Source organism: Citrus clementina, unplaced genomic scaffold (assembly GCF_000493195.1).
Source record: "Citrus clementina cultivar Clemenules unplaced genomic scaffold, Citrus_clementina_v1.0 scaffold_1, whole genome shotgun sequence".
In the NCBI taxonomy this organism is placed as follows: Eukaryota; Viridiplantae; Streptophyta; class Magnoliopsida; order Sapindales; family Rutaceae; genus Citrus; species Citrus x clementina.
Genome location: NW_006263303.1, coordinates 16,462,868 through 16,478,162, shown reverse-complemented (window position 1 = coordinate 16,478,162; position 15,295 = coordinate 16,462,868). Strand labels below are relative to the sequence as shown.

At 36.5% G+C, this 15,295-nt stretch overlaps 3 protein-coding genes across 3 annotated transcripts; 2 read left to right on the top strand and 1 right to left on the bottom strand.

The window, feature by feature from the left end:
* The first annotated feature begins 5,233 nt into the window (after nt 1-5,233).
* LOC18054014 lies at nt 5,234-6,808 on the top strand. Its single transcript, XM_006451704.2, has 2 exons — nt 5,234-6,018; nt 6,250-6,808. The coding sequence occupies exons 1-2, from the start codon at nt 5,407-5,409 to the stop codon at nt 6,688-6,690; spliced, it is 1,053 nt and encodes a 350-aa protein (XP_006451767.1). The 5' UTR covers nt 5,234-5,406; the 3' UTR covers nt 6,691-6,808.
* A 538-nt stretch (nt 6,809-7,346) lies between these two features.
* LOC18054013 lies at nt 7,347-9,318 on the top strand. The gene is made up of 4 exons (XM_006451703.2): nt 7,347-7,793; nt 8,279-8,497; nt 8,805-8,830; nt 8,939-9,318. Exons 1-4 carry the CDS (start codon nt 7,449-7,451, stop codon nt 9,177-9,179), a joined length of 831 nt encoding a protein of 276 aa, XP_006451766.1. The 5' UTR covers nt 7,347-7,448; the 3' UTR covers nt 9,180-9,318.
* A 3,328-nt stretch (nt 9,319-12,646) lies between these two features.
* Nucleotides 12,647-15,295, bottom strand: LOC18054012 (FK506-binding protein 5). Its single transcript, XM_006451701.2, has one exon. It carries the CDS (start codon nt 14,988-14,990, stop codon nt 12,762-12,764), a length of 2,229 nt encoding a protein of 742 aa, XP_006451764.1. The 5' UTR covers nt 14,991-15,295; the 3' UTR covers nt 12,647-12,761.

The following is a 15,295-nucleotide window of genomic DNA, read 5'->3' as shown; positions in this document are numbered from 1 at the left end:
ATTTCTTTTCTTTGATTTAGAAAATATTTAAAAAACCAAGTTCTTTTTCCTTTATTCTTTTCTGAATAAAAATCATCATGAAGAAGATTTTTGTCAAGTTCAAAATTCTTTTCAATAACATTTATAACATTTTCTGTGACCGCAGAGAATGTAGGGGAAGTTGGAGGAAAAGGTTCCTTCTCATCCTGCTTTTGTTCATGTTGACTGCTAGTATAAATTGGATGAGTAATATTTGTAGTATAGTCAACAGAACGTATGGAGGAGCTAGGTACATCTGAAGTAGAGAACCTAGGCTGACTTTGGAAAGGAAGACTTATGACCGAAGGGATTTTTGTGAATTTCCTTTCTAATGAAGGAATGCTTGAGCACGATTCTTTATCAGAAAATCTGGTCGAGTTAGATCTTCTGAAAGATAGTTTGACTCTACCATCAGAATACTAAGTCACATTTTGCAACTCTGTATTAAGCTCAAGTTGTTTTGGAATTGCTGGTGGAGCAGCTCCTTCAAGAATCCATTCCTCTGGAAGATTGATATCTTTCCATTGGATTGGTTTTGGAATAACAGTATTTGCTCTAGACAAATCAGTCTGCAAGAGAAGAGTCTCATCTCTTTTTTACTGGAATCTATGTTGCGTACTGAATGCTGAAATCATTGCTTTATAAGAGATTTTAAAAATCAGTGCAACTGGGACAGACCCTTTAATCATATTATAATTATGGGTTTTGATTTGTAAAATCATGCTTTTCAAAATATTTTTGTCTTTAAGAGAAATTGTTATGTTTGGATAACAATTAAAAGAAATCGGACCTTTACATAGACTAGATTCGATGCTACTTAGCAAGGAATCATCAAAAGAGATGAATCGACCATCTCTAAGGACAGCAAGGATAGAGGTATCCAAGCCCTCTTTTGTAAGAGGCTTTATTCCGACCTGGATAAGACCGATGTGGACATAATTAAATTTCTTTTCCTTTAATTTCTTTAATGAACTTTCTGAAAACAGGTGAATTGTTTCAAAAGGTTCTGAAATAGTAATATCACGTTCTTCAGTCTTTATAACATAATCATTTTTTAAAATATCGAGCTTTTTTGTTTTGTAAATCTTTTCTTTGGAAATTTTTGGAAGTTCCCAACAATCAATTGCTTTATCAAAGTTCTCAATAATAAATTCTTCTGAACTCACAACATGTTTTGAATCACTAGTCTTCCCGGAAGAAGAGCTAGAAAAGGATGATGCTCTACAGAGCAGAGGATCCATGAAGAAAGAACTTATGGTCAATCTAAGGTCTTGAATGAATGGCTACAGGTATGGTTTTACAGCCCTAAGCAGAAATCCTATCCTGAAACGGGACTTACTACCAGTAAAAATTCACCACACAAACAGAAATTAAACAAAACACAAGTCTTTAAACACAAGAACTCTGAACTGCTTTACACTATCCTCCCCTTGGCTCTGATACCAGAAGGGAATATGTTGATATTGAATATATTAAAGGAGATACAAATTCTGTTCCTGATTTTCTAACTCGGGAATTTTTGCAAAACAGATAATGCCGCCGAAGAAAAACAAAGGTAAAGTTGTTCTCAAAGATACCGAACCTACAAAGAACCCCATAGAATCCCAAACTACTCCCTCTAAAGAAAAAATACTTTCTTCTGCCATGCCCATTAAATCCTGAATTGAAATGGTTGGAGAACAACAAGAAACCCAATATTATATATATATATAGTCTTTCTCTAGTGAGGTTATTCTCATTTTGTTAAAGAAAGATGTCAGTATAATACAAAAGCACAAATCTCAATACATAGGATTTTTTTTGTCTTATTAGTGAAATAAAATCTTTTTTTTTACTAGCATCCTCATTTAAATTTAATAAAGTGAGGATATCCTCAATAGCATGTGTATATATAGTTTTTGAAATTGAATTAAAGGAACCGATTATAAGAATCTATTTGGCAACAAACAGTAGAATAATAAATAAAAAGGGTCCATTTTGTTTCCAATGAAATCAATTCATGAGAGTGTTCTAAAACCCTAGGCACTTGTTTCTAGCAATACTGTCACAACTTTAGAACACGAAGACGTTATTCGAATTGGATTTTATCGAGGTAAGATTATCTATTAATAAAAAATTTGTTCTTTGAAATAAGCTTGTTAATTAAACTAACTTCAGTAGTTCCAATTTTGAAAATGCCTGGCTTAAGTAAAGGGGTTTAGAAAATGTTTGGTGTTTGATTCGCTATTACTTATTGCCCCTCAAAGCTTTTTTGTATTTTGAGCCTTTGATTAACAGCATTTGGTAATGCATGCAGAAGGAAAATCGAAATGCATATTGTATTTCAGTTTTATAAAGACAGATAAGAAAAGCATGTTTTAGTTGGCGTCAAAATTATAAAATAAAATAAAAACTAATAATTAAATACAAGTTATTGTTAATATTGTTGGCAAAATAGTCATTTTATGAGCCAAACAGAGAGCGACTCTGCTTAAAAAAAAAAGTAAAGTAATGGATGGGAATGCAAATCTCCTTGTCAAAAGAATAAGGGATGCATTTATCTTTTTTGTGAAACTTTAAGGGTGCATACTGTGACTGGCTGCCCAAAATTTCAAATTCAAAAGCCTAAATCCAAGACAAGTTATTGTCATTGATGAGTAATTTACATAGTAATCCGTGCGACACTTAGACAACTTCTAATATATAAGTTGCTAAATAAGCCTAATGAACCTCTCAAGGTAACCAAAAAAGATAACTGCAGAAAGGCTAGAGAGAAAAAAGAGCAATGTGGCCAAATATAATTTTATTATTAAAAAAGATAAGATATAAGAGAACTTTTTACAAAAGTGCTTGAGTTGCTTGTGTGTTGTGTGTGTGTGTGTGCTAGTATGACGATTTGTGTGGTGAGCAAAATGGAGGGTGGCATCCCTATTTATAGAGTTGCTAGCCTAAGTCCATAACCTTCCTAGCAAGTGTGCAAGTTGCCTAAAAATCTAGCTATTTACAAGATGTAGAGATTTCTAGAAATCGGCCCGGGTTTGTTGAATGTGGGGTGTTCGCTTGCTAAGTGTATTACGACTCACTAGTTTTATGAGGCGGCCTTACTATTGAGTGCACCCTACTGCTGAGTGTATCCCAAACTTTACTAAACGTACTTGCATGCGCCAATTTTACCTCTGTTTGTGACAAATTTGAGTCGCCCGTGACACTATGCTAGCTTGATTCTAGTCTAGAATATTCTAGCACACTCTGACGCTCGTATATATCTAGCATCTTTCACATTTGTGTATACTTAGTACAAAATCTAAAGAATTCTATACACATGCCACGTGTTACACTATTCTACCAAGTTTTGGAGAATTTTAAGTTGCGCAAGTTGTATGGAATTTTCTAGAATTAGGCAAGTCTCCCTATAAATAGGACATGACAATGCATTTGAAACACAAGTCAACAAGTAACTCAAACATACTTATAAAGCTCTGAAGCTCTCTTGTATGCACACTTTTGGGTAATTAACTTTCTCTTTAGCTACATTACTCTCTCTTCTCTTTAGCTTTTCGACAAGCATCTTTACTTAGTTTAATAAGTTTGATAAACTTAACAATTTTTATGTTAAAGTTGTTTCAAGTGACGCATGGATTTACTGCACAAAATACTTATTTTCATAAAAATATGCTCTTTACCCAAAGAAATATGGGTGTAGGTCTTATTATATATAACTTGGATTTTTTTCATTTTCATGATCAAAAGAACAAGGAATGAGGAAGTAGTAGAAGGCCATCTTTTCATGACAAGATCAACTATATAACAAACTTCAATTAAAGTTTTGTCTGATAATTTTAAGACACTGCATGTCCTCTGTATTTGGCCCATACTAATATGTCTTCTTATTAGAATCTTAAAATTATTATAAGGGAACCATTATGTTATTAACTAGACATACTTTTTATTTTGAATTAAAAAATAAATTTATTTGCAATCATTGCTTGTTAATTAACTCTTCCCAAGCAATGAGATAATAACTCCAATAATAGATTCGTAATAAATTTTCTCACCGATTCGTACTGATTCTCATTAAGTTAACCATATAGTATTACACTAATGATAGGTGATTACTTAGAGAGTTTTTTTTTTGTGTAAATAAAGTTGCTTTTATCAATGGAAAATGAAATAATAAAACTAGAGGATTTAACACTAATTAAGAAAATCCGTATTTAGGAAAGCCTCAAGAATCTTCATGCAAACTCTTACAGATGGCAATTAGGGAATGACCCCATCATGTGTAATTACCGAAGTCAATCTAATATGAACTAGAGAATCCGTAATAAAGTTTACTTGTATGAAGATATGAGAGCATTTGAAATTGATAGAGCATAACGATTTTTACAATTTTGCCAGTGAATATAGAGCTCCCAAGGTAGATGATAATTAAGCAACAACAACAACCATTGAATCACATTCTAGCCATATCTGAGTCTATCCCTTATCGGTGTAAACTCAAAATTCATAATAATAGCATACATCTCAACATAGGAAGATGATTTAGTACCCAAAGACATGACAAAATATCTTAGAAAATAACTATTTACACCAAGAGATTACACCTCAAGTAATGTATCGTTCATCTATTCGATATGATAAAATTTTATAACTTACGAAAATATTTAATTATTCATTGATGGTAAAATTTTAAAACCTACGAAATTATTTAATAAAAAATTTAATTTGCATTTTTGTGCATTTGGAACAAACACTTTAGATGTTTAAAAATAAAAACAAAAACAAAGTTCAAACAGTTCAATGAACTAGTTGCTTCCATGTTAAACATAAGCCCAGATTCAGGTTTGTGATCCATTTCTAGCCAGTCCCATGAATTACGGAACCTTTTGGCTAATATGTTGCAAAATATGGAGGAGTAGCCAACTTTAGAAATAAAATTGAACACCTCCAAGTCTCTAAACCTTAGCTGTCAACTATTAGGAAGAAACAAAACAGAATGCAAAAGAATATTTTTCTGTTGTGTCATAGACAAATTGATTCAATCACATGGGCTATGCGCTGGCATGACAAAGCCATCTATATGACTATATCCAAACAATAAATCATCCCCATATTTCAATTTCTAACAACCCCATTTGATAAATTGAACCCTAGCTAGCTCTAGCTCACCCCACCCTCTCAGTGTATATAACATCAAATAATTAATTAAACTTGTAAAATATTAAGTGTTGTGAGCTTGAAGCACATGGTGTCATGTCTCACATGGCTGGCTGATACCAAGGTCAAGCCTTCATATGCATTGCATATTTTAAATACATATATAAATAAGAGAATGCAAGAGACCAGAAACAGACATGAATAAATAATCTTTACAAAGATTAGATTTTCATACAAAGTTTGTAAAAAGCTATGGAGAGTAATGGTAATGGGAATGGTGATGGTGATGACACTTTTGTGTCATGTTCTAGCACAGATGACAAGGCTGATAATGAAGTTGTTGATGATCTATTGGAAGAGTGTTGGTTCTTTGATAATTTGCTGATGGGAAGAGCAAGAATGATGTTGAGGTGCAATTCTGATCCTTGTCCATCTTCATCAAACACTTCGTTTATAGAGAAGAAAGAAGATGATGATGGTGTGGTTGCTCGTCGTGGATTGATTCGGGCACCATCTTTGCCACCTTTTATAGGGAGGAAAGAGGAAGAGCTAGAGAAAGAGAGCATTGGAGCAAGAAAATTGATAAGGCAATCATCACATCCGATTAGGCTTCAAGCACCAAAACCAAGTTGTAGTAATAAAGAGAAGGGAGGAGGTAGTAAAGAGAAGGCAGGTACAAGCGGGACCAAATTTTCCGGGGAATTGTCATGCCGGAAACTGCAAAAGGCTCCTTCTCTGCCACCAAATATAGGGAGAGAAGATATCAGCTGCCAAGAAAATGAGAGTGATGCTAGAATGAGCAGATTGATTCAGCTGGCATTTGCTAATTCTACAGAAAGCTTGCAGCCAAGGCATTCTTCAGAGGTACTAATTCGATAATCCTCGCTTGTAATAGTTGAGACTTATTTGAGTTGCCCTAGGGCTCCGCTAAGTGGTTTTAATTTTTTTATTCGTTCATTCATTTTTTTTATTGGCCTCCGTGTTCGAATATTAAAGAAATTAATAAAGAAATAAAAGATTCATTTAAGTTTATAAGTAAAATATTTCCACCTTGATGCTGAAATATGATGGAGCCTTTCAAATATGTGTTTACAGGGCACGATTCCAAGTTACAGCATTTCGAGGGCCCGGCCGCCAAGAAGCTCGGAGGTGGAAAGCAAGAACACAAATGGGATCAAGGAAATGAGCCGTCGGTACCATAATCATCAGAAAATGATCAGGAAGAGCTTAAATGATCTTGAAACAGAGGAAGTGCAAGGTTTCAAAGACTTGGGATTCACGTTTGAGAAAAAAGACTTGAGCCCAAATGTAGTTAACATACTTCCTGGCTTGCAAGAAAAGAAACAAGAAAAATTGAGCCAAATGGATTACAAGATGAGGAGACCATATTTGTCTGAGGCTTGGGTTGTCCAAAGCTGTGCCCCTCCAGCAGCTCCAGTTCCAAATTGTGTGCCCAAGAATTCTACAGAAGACATGAAGGAACAACTCAAGTTTTGGGCTCGAGCTGTGGCATCAAATGTGCGGCAAGAATGTTAATAACTTATAACATAATTTGATTAGAAGTGAATTTGACATTAAAATGATCATATTATATGACGCTCAAATATGTAATTCATGAATGCATACGGTCTCTGCTAAGTGTTAATCCATTCTGTGGTCCTCCTGCAATTTCTGCAAGATTTTCAGGAATGGCTTGGATGGTTTAAGAAATAAGTTCATAGGATCTGAATTCCTGTCTAGTTATTTCATTCTTGTATAAAAAAATTTCATTTCAAATTTTTCATTCTTGTACAAGTGTGCCAATCTCTCCCTCTCTCTCCCTCTCTCTCTTTTATATTAAAAATCCAATTAGAAACTATCTAGACCAACCTGGATCAGCATGGTGGCAATAAACTTAGCCCAAAAATTAGCTCCGAAAATTGGTTTCAAAATCTTATCAACACACCAGCAATGAACGCATTCCAAAAAATTGGCTCACATTAAAAATGGAAGGAAGCTACTCCAAATGACAAACAATGGTTATACTTTACAAAAGAAAATTTGTATGTTCTAGGATCCAATATTTGGATAAACTTGGTCGTTGTTACTATACAAGGATCAATTTGTTTAGTTATCCAAAACTCAGAACCAAAGAGAAGATATTTTCTCAAAACCCCACCAAAATCTCAAAACACACCACAGAGTCACAGACTTCCAACTCCCAATCTAAAAGCAAAGACAGCAAAACAAGCACCAAGTACACGCAACGCATCCATCATAACAGAAAACAAACTAAAAGCTAAAAGAGCTTAAACATGTTACAAACTCATCATCTGCTCTCCTTAAACTTCCCCTTCACTGTCTCTCACCATCCCCAAAAACTCAACTTTCTTCAGAAGCCCACCATTTCTCTCTCAGCCTTTCCTCGACGAAGACCCTTAATCGAGCCGTATTGTCTCGCACAGGCTCAAGAACCCACCACCAACATAACCGCACCCACAACATCTGAAGAGGGTCCTGTTGAGCTGCCGCAATCTATATTTGCAACCACAGATGAACCTTCTTCTCTCCAAGTCGCCACAAGTGTTCTTCTCACTGGCGCCATCTCTGTCTTCCTCTTTCGCGCTCTCCGACGCCGAGCCAAGCGTGCTAAAGAACTGGTATCTGTCTGTTACTTTTCAAATTTTCTTATTCTTTCAGTTTGTTTAGTATATCTGTTGTTGTATAGCTTTAATATACAATGTGATGAACTGGGTTGATAATAGTTCATTGTTTCGATCAAAATTTCTTCAGCTTTCACTATGAGTGATGAAATTGTTAAGTGATTGTTCTTAATTGTCAACATCATGCGTTGTCATCGTTTAATATAAGTGATGAAATGATTTCTATCGATATTTGATAACTTGTGTTACAATATGAATTTTGAGTAACTGGGGCTTTTTGGTGGGTCTCTGTTTGCTATGTTATTGCTATTATGAAATTTGGAATGGGAGGAAGTGCTACACCATTGCTTTGTTATTCTGTCCAATGTACCATCTTCATGTCCTGTCATATCTTGATTTGGCACATCAGGATTTTAGTTGCTTGCTTATTTGTTACTAAAACTTGGTTTGGATTCTGAGGAAATGGATTTTTCTGGTTCTAGAAATTTAGGTCTTCGGGGGCAAAGAAATCGTTGAAAGATGAGGCGTTGGATAACTTGAAAGCATTGGGGTCATCTTCAATTGATGCTAAAGGTCCTCCTTCACCTGTCCAGGCATTGTTGGGTGGATTAACGGCTGGTGTGATTGCCATCATTCTTTATAAGTTCACCACTACTATTGAGGCTGCTCTCAACCGCCAGACTATTTCTGATAATTTTTCAGTTTGTTCTTCGATTTTCCTTTCTGATATTTGAATTTAATGGTTTGTTTCAAATTGGTTGAGCTTTCTTTTACATATGGTGACTAGGCTTTAGAAATACTTTCATCAGATTATTTAGGTGAAACGGAAAAATGTAGGATACTAATCCCTGGAAAACATTTTTTCTTTTTGGAATAATTACTCTCCTTCTTCCAGTTAATTGAACACAGTGCTATTAGAAGTAAGTTGTGAATTGTCTTATGACTTTCCTGTATTATTAAGTAGTAACTGTCCATTGCTTGTATTAACTTTGTATTCCTGATTTTCAGGTGCGTCAAATAACAATAACAATAAGGTAGCTCCTAAGACCACTTTCATCTGTCACAAATTACTGTAAATTCATTGATGAAAGTCATGATTCCCTATTTTCTTCATGCCACTAAATGCGTATTCATTCTTTCAGGACTATTGTAAATGGGTTGTGTTACCTTGCAACATTTGTTTTTGGCATCAACTCAGTTGGTTTGTTTCTATATTCTGGCCAGCTTGCCCTGAATTCTTTCACAGAAGATTCTAGTAGTAGTAAAGAAACAGAGAATATAGGTGAACAGCAATCAGGCTCACTGAATTCAACAGCTGAGAATGCCACAGATACTGAATTGAATAGCGGCAAGGAGGATCAAAGCTCAGATAGCAGACAGTAAGGGAAGAGGAAACCTGAATTGACAATGGAGAAATAGATTTCTGTAACCAATTTTTAAAAAGATATACATCGAAATTAATAAAAAATTTTATTGTCAGTTTTAACTGTGCTCTGAACTAATAATGATCTTATTGATCTCACTGCTGTCAATCTTCTATTGTATTATTTTCTTATAAGTACATTACAAAATGATTTAGTTTACAGCTGTTGCTACTGCAGATGACTGTACTATGATAAAGAAAAAAGAAAAGTTGCACTTTCCTGATATCATGTCATTGCAGTGGTCCAGCAGGATTTTGATTCATGTGTTCCTAGTATGGATGAACAATCAACAGATTGTCAGCCCAGAGCTTACAAATATGCATATTAATTATGCAGGACCTAGCAAACTGCATGTGGGGTTTTGTGCTTGCTAGCCATGGAGGAACTGAACCCATGGAATGTTTAGAACTAGCTACTTCTACCTGTTTTCTGTTTCTTTTTGGTTACTTGTGTTTCAGTTTGTTGCTTCTAAACTCAAATGGAAATATTCAACTTCCTATTGTTTTCATCTTGATCATTCTTTGCAGCAGCAGGTGATAGTCATAGCTCACCGACAGAAGTTCTGCTTCTGATCTCACGATATCTTTCGTGGTGTTCAGTTACCCTTGCAACTATAGTTATTTCCTCATCAATCTTCCCAAACAGGTTATCACTATTGGCCAGTTCATACTGTTTGTTGCATTGGAGTTGAATTTGAGTCAAGAATATGCAGAACAACTGTAATGACAGAAGCAACAAACATTTGTATAGGACCAAAATTCCACAGCAGCAAATTAGTGGCGAAGTAGATTGCTGGCAGGCCAACTGACCAGAAAAAGCACCCTCTGATCAATTCCTTCCGCACATGGTTCACAGGAATATCAGTGGTTGGCTTGCTGATGAGGAAATTGGCATGGACGGTGCACCTTAGACATTAGAGTAAAGAACCAAAAGCCAGCAGGAAACAGATTAGAAGGCCGATATATTTGATCGAGATGATGGAAGAGCTCATGTCCCCAGAGATAAAGAGTACCTCTGAAGACGTTATTCAAAGAGCTACTGATCCATGCCCCAATCAGAGAACTTAAGAGTTTGAGATGTCAAAGCTAAGAAAGTTGAAGCTGATACTTCGTCATTGATCACTGTAAATGCAAAGCCTCTGTCCTTTGCCTCAAGTTGCAACAATTTTTGCAACCCAATCTTTTTGGTTGTGGTATTCACTGCCGATGATCCTGGTCTCAGGAAATTTTTAGCATCTGTGAAGAAGGCATTGTGACTTAACCTGCATCAAAGTATTCCTTCCTCCAAACCATTTGTGGCCCTCTGTTTTTCTGAATTTCATAAGATTCCAGGCTAGTTTTACCTTTCGTTGAAATTTTATCTCGTATGAAATTAGTTGAAGATGACAACTTACAAGAGTGACAGTTATAACTAAAACTAAAAGGAGAATCCTTTCAGTTTATTTATACATTGTCTTCCTGGTTTGCCAATTTATCTTCCTGCAACAGTTTTGAAGTTTCACAATTTTAGTATATTGTCATAGAATCACATGCTAGCATTTGGATCCATGCATTGCCGCTTTATTTGCAAACTACAGCTAAGTTGTCAGGGAAAATTCCCATGAAAAATTTTTGAGTCCTGAAATGAAACCAGGCAGTCATCTCTAAATTCTTTCCTCCATGTAGGCCAAAGCCTGCACCCATTCAAACTGAAGACCATCCATTGATGTATTTCAAATGATTGTCCTTTAAATCTCTGTCACAGCGTTTATAATCTTGTACTATATCATTTCATTCAATGAAATGAAATGAAAATTTGTGTATCCAATATTGGTCATTGGGTCATTTGAGGACAAAAATAGGTGCCCAAATCACTACAGCTAGCCCAAGATCTTTGATCCACTGAACTGTTCTCACTTTTGCTTCTTTTTCTTATTTTAACCTTTTACCTTTATTTTTGTCGCCACCTTATAAAGTTAAAGACACAGCACAGTAGCACACAGACGCAGTTTGTGCAATAGTGTTAGTGAAGGAAAAGTCCAGGCCTTGAAAAGCTGTAAAATGGTTTGCAAGACTAAAATATAAAAATCTTTGGCCTTGAAATTTAGTGACAGTATGATATTTGATCAGTGTTCTGCTCTGCCACTTACAGAAGCACACTCCAATTTCCAGAGACACGATACCAATAATGAATTTCCCCACTCAAAAAATAATAATAATAATTACTGATATTTCTCATCATTAATTCTAAAGCGCGACATTGGAAATTGCTCTGAATTATATAGCTGGTATAGGAAATTCTTTATTAATTTAAAAACGAAACATGTAGATTTGTTACTTATAGTGAGATTTTGGATATAAATTGAGGTGACTACAGTACGTTAAGAATGTCGTAGTAAGAAATTTGATTAAAATCAATCACCAAATTTATTATTGAATGGTGGGACATAGTTGAAAAGAGGATCACCATCCTAACCAAAAGGGTAATTTTTAAAAACCTCCCCTGAAGTTTGGGTTTGTTGTAAGTAGATGGCGAGAATGGATTTATTTGTAAAAAACGTCCTACTGTCAGTTAAATTTAACATTGACCGTTAGTTGACCGTGCAAAGACAATATTACCCTTAACAATAGTTTATAAACGAAAATAACTAAAAAAAACTAAAATTATTAGTTATTTTACACTTTTTAAATTATTGATATTTTCTTAAAGTTTTTATAAAAAATTAAAATTAAAAAATTAAAAAATCCTCTTTAAATTATTGATATTTCCTTAAAATTCCTACAAGAAAGATAAAATTAAAAATTTAAAAATGAAATAGTCATAATCTTTACCTATGATATTGTAAATTTTTAGAATTGACAAGGATAAAATTGTCAAAAAATAAGATTTGTGCTTTTTGCACCAATAATTTTGGTTTTTTTTATAGTTATTTTCGTTTATAAACTATTATTAAGAGTAATATTGTCTTTGCACGATCAACTAACGGTCAATGTTAAACTTAACTGACGGTAAAAAGTTTTTTTACAAATAAATCAATTCTCGCCGTCTACTTGCAACAAGCCCAAACCTCAGGAGAGGTTTTTAAAAATTACCCAAACCAAAATTATTTGGAGACAACAACATGACAACAAACCTTGACCTAATCTACAGCTTTAATAATTTCACCATCAAACCCTTGTCCTATTCCTTTCAACCGCATCCAGCCCCTACACCAATCCAACGGCCTGAATTGACCCCTGCTCCTGGTAAGGCCCATGCTAAACCCTTTACACCCACAACCAACGTGACAAGATGATAATATCATCACAACTTTATACTTTCTGTTCCACAGAATAGGTTATTTTCAATGAATAATCATAATAATATACCTTTCATTAAATTTGTAATTATTCGCACAAAAGAGGTAAAACTAATAGTAATAATAAAGAAAAAAAAAGTTTCTAAATATGAAAAATAAATTTACAAACAAGCCAGAGCAGTTAAAAAAAAAGCCTACAAATTATCCATACCATACAAACTGACGGCTAATTTTGACCCGACCCGATTCTTCTATTAACCCGGCTCAAAACCCGACTCCAGCCGCACCGACCCCGAGCGTAGCTGGGCGATGCGGCTCGATCTTTCTGTTCTTCCAAAAGCAAGTCTCGGGCGCGAGCTTAGCAGACTGTTTCCTCGGCTCGGACTTGCAGCGCGTGAGCGCAAACGGCTCGTAAGAAGACGGCTTGGCTCCCACGAGCTTTTGCTCTATCATGATGTTCATCGTTTTCACGGACGGCGCGCCGAGAGCCGGAGGCAAGGGTGGAGCCGCTGGGAAAGAGCAAGATGACCTCGGCGGCTGCATTGACAACTGGGGCTGCTTCTGCTGCTGCTGCTGCTGCGGCGCAGGAGTTGCGTTGTCCACGCTGACTCTCTTCTTGGGCTTCTCATCACAGCCGTCCGTTTTGTTGACTGTTTGCGGCGGTGGCTTTTTCTCCGACGGCTGCCATCTAATGAAGTCCGTACTGCAGACCCAAGTCTCTTTCGATACCTCCATTGACAGCTTCGGCTCACACATCATTAACAGCAAGCAATCCGGCAGCAAGTTCTCTTTATGACTCTCTCCCTCCTTTGACTCTTGACCCATTTCCGGTTCATCGGGTTCGGATCTTTCACTTGTCGTCTCCGTTTCTTTTTCTTCCTCCTCTTCCTCTTCCTCTTCCTCTCTCTTTTCCGCTGAATCCTCTGCTACTGCAACTTCAGATTCTTGCTCTTGCTGTGAGAATACTTCAGAAGAACAAGAAAAGCTTGGCCTTATGTCTTCAATGTCGTCAAAAGCTTCTCTTTTCTCTAATTTTGGAGCTGGTTCAGTCTCATCTTCAAGGAAGTTTTCATTTTCTTGCACCAACTGGGCTATATTTTGTTCATTGTCTGGATCTGGAAGTGCTTCTGTGTAAGAATCACTTTCAGCAGCTGCTTCTTCTAACACAGCTGGCTGGTCCAGTACTTGTTTATCTTCTTCTTCTTCTTCTTTTTCTTCTACTTCCTCTTCTTCTTGTACTACTTCACTGACTCCTTCGCTTTCAGCTTCTACTTGTGCTTGCGCTTCTAATTCTGCTTCTTGTTCAGCTTCTGCTTCTGGGATTCTAGCTTCTTCAATGATTGTCTTTCTCACTTCTTCTTCTGCTTCTTCTTCCTCTTCATTTTCAGCTGCTTCATCTTCTTGAGGAGGAGGGCATTCCCAAAAACGATTAGCAAGAGCAGCCATTTTAACAGGATCAGATCTACACCTCATCAGTAACAAAGCATTCTTTGGCGGAATACAAATACTCACTCTGCCTTCTTCTTGTTCTTCTTCTTCTTTTTCTTTTTCTTCACCAAAGATCTCATTTTTGAGCTCACATTTATCTCCTTCAATCACAATATCCTCAAAGACATGCCTCCTCTGACTCCTCCTCGGCATATCATCTTCATCTTGTGCTTCAACAACGCTGCAATTCCTCTCTTCTTCTCCTCCCACCACCAGCCACCTAGCAAACACTGCCCCACAAGAGCTATCGCTTCTATTTGCATTTGCATCACCATTTGGGCGGTGGTGGTGATGGTTCACTTTCTCTTCCTTGTTATTGCTCGCCATGCAAGAAGATCTACAAGGCAAAAAGCAATTAAACTCAGCTCCAAATGTCCTCAAAGCCTCACATATTGTCACAGGCAAATGAACCCATCTTTGGTTTCTGTGCGGCAAGCATTCTTGTGGGTGACCTTGCACAAAATCTTGATAATGATTCACATCAAGATTGTTGTGGCTGTTACAGTTACTGTTCGTGCTTGTGCTGTTGATGCTGATGTTAGTAGCCCCTTGTTCTGTTCTCCTGAAGCTGACTTCCCTTCGGGATCTTGCCCTCATCTTCTTCCCTTGCTTCTTGGTTTTAACCCTCACTTGACCAATACAAGTAACTTTAGGCGAAGACGGCTCAGGGGTCTCAAAAGAACAGCCTCGTTTCTTCCCATTAGTAGCGGTTGCCGGGAACATGGGTGAAGCCTGGCCACCTTTTAAGCTCCCACTGTTCCTCAGCCTTCTGCTCAGAGAAGTTGAGAGGGAGATTTGTGAGGAATCTCTACCACGGCCGGGGCTCAAGATTGATTTGGAAGGGAGTTTCATGGAGGATGAAGAAGATAAGCGCGAAGTGAAACAAATGAACAGCTCACTACTTGTGTTTGTAGTACAAATATTAGTTGTTGTTGTTGTTGTTGTAGCGGTTGCACTGCTGCTGCTGTTGCTTGTGCTGCGATGGGGGGGTCTATCACTGTCCATTTCTTATTTGCTTGTACCTTTTTTTTTTTTTTTTTTTTTTTTTACTGCTGTGTTTTGGCCATAAACAGAGCCAAAGCCAAGATGCTAAGAGATTTTTTTTGTTAGGGGTGGTAAAGGGCTTGTGCTGTGTTTGCAGATGGATTGATGCAGAGAGAGAGATATAAGTGGAAGTGGGGTTTTTCTTATTCAATGGAGGATGACGAATTGACGATATGCCGTTTGTCTTTAGCAGTCAATGATAATAATATTCTGTTACTCGATGCACTCACTGTGTGTAATTGTATTGCTTTACTTTCTTACTTGGG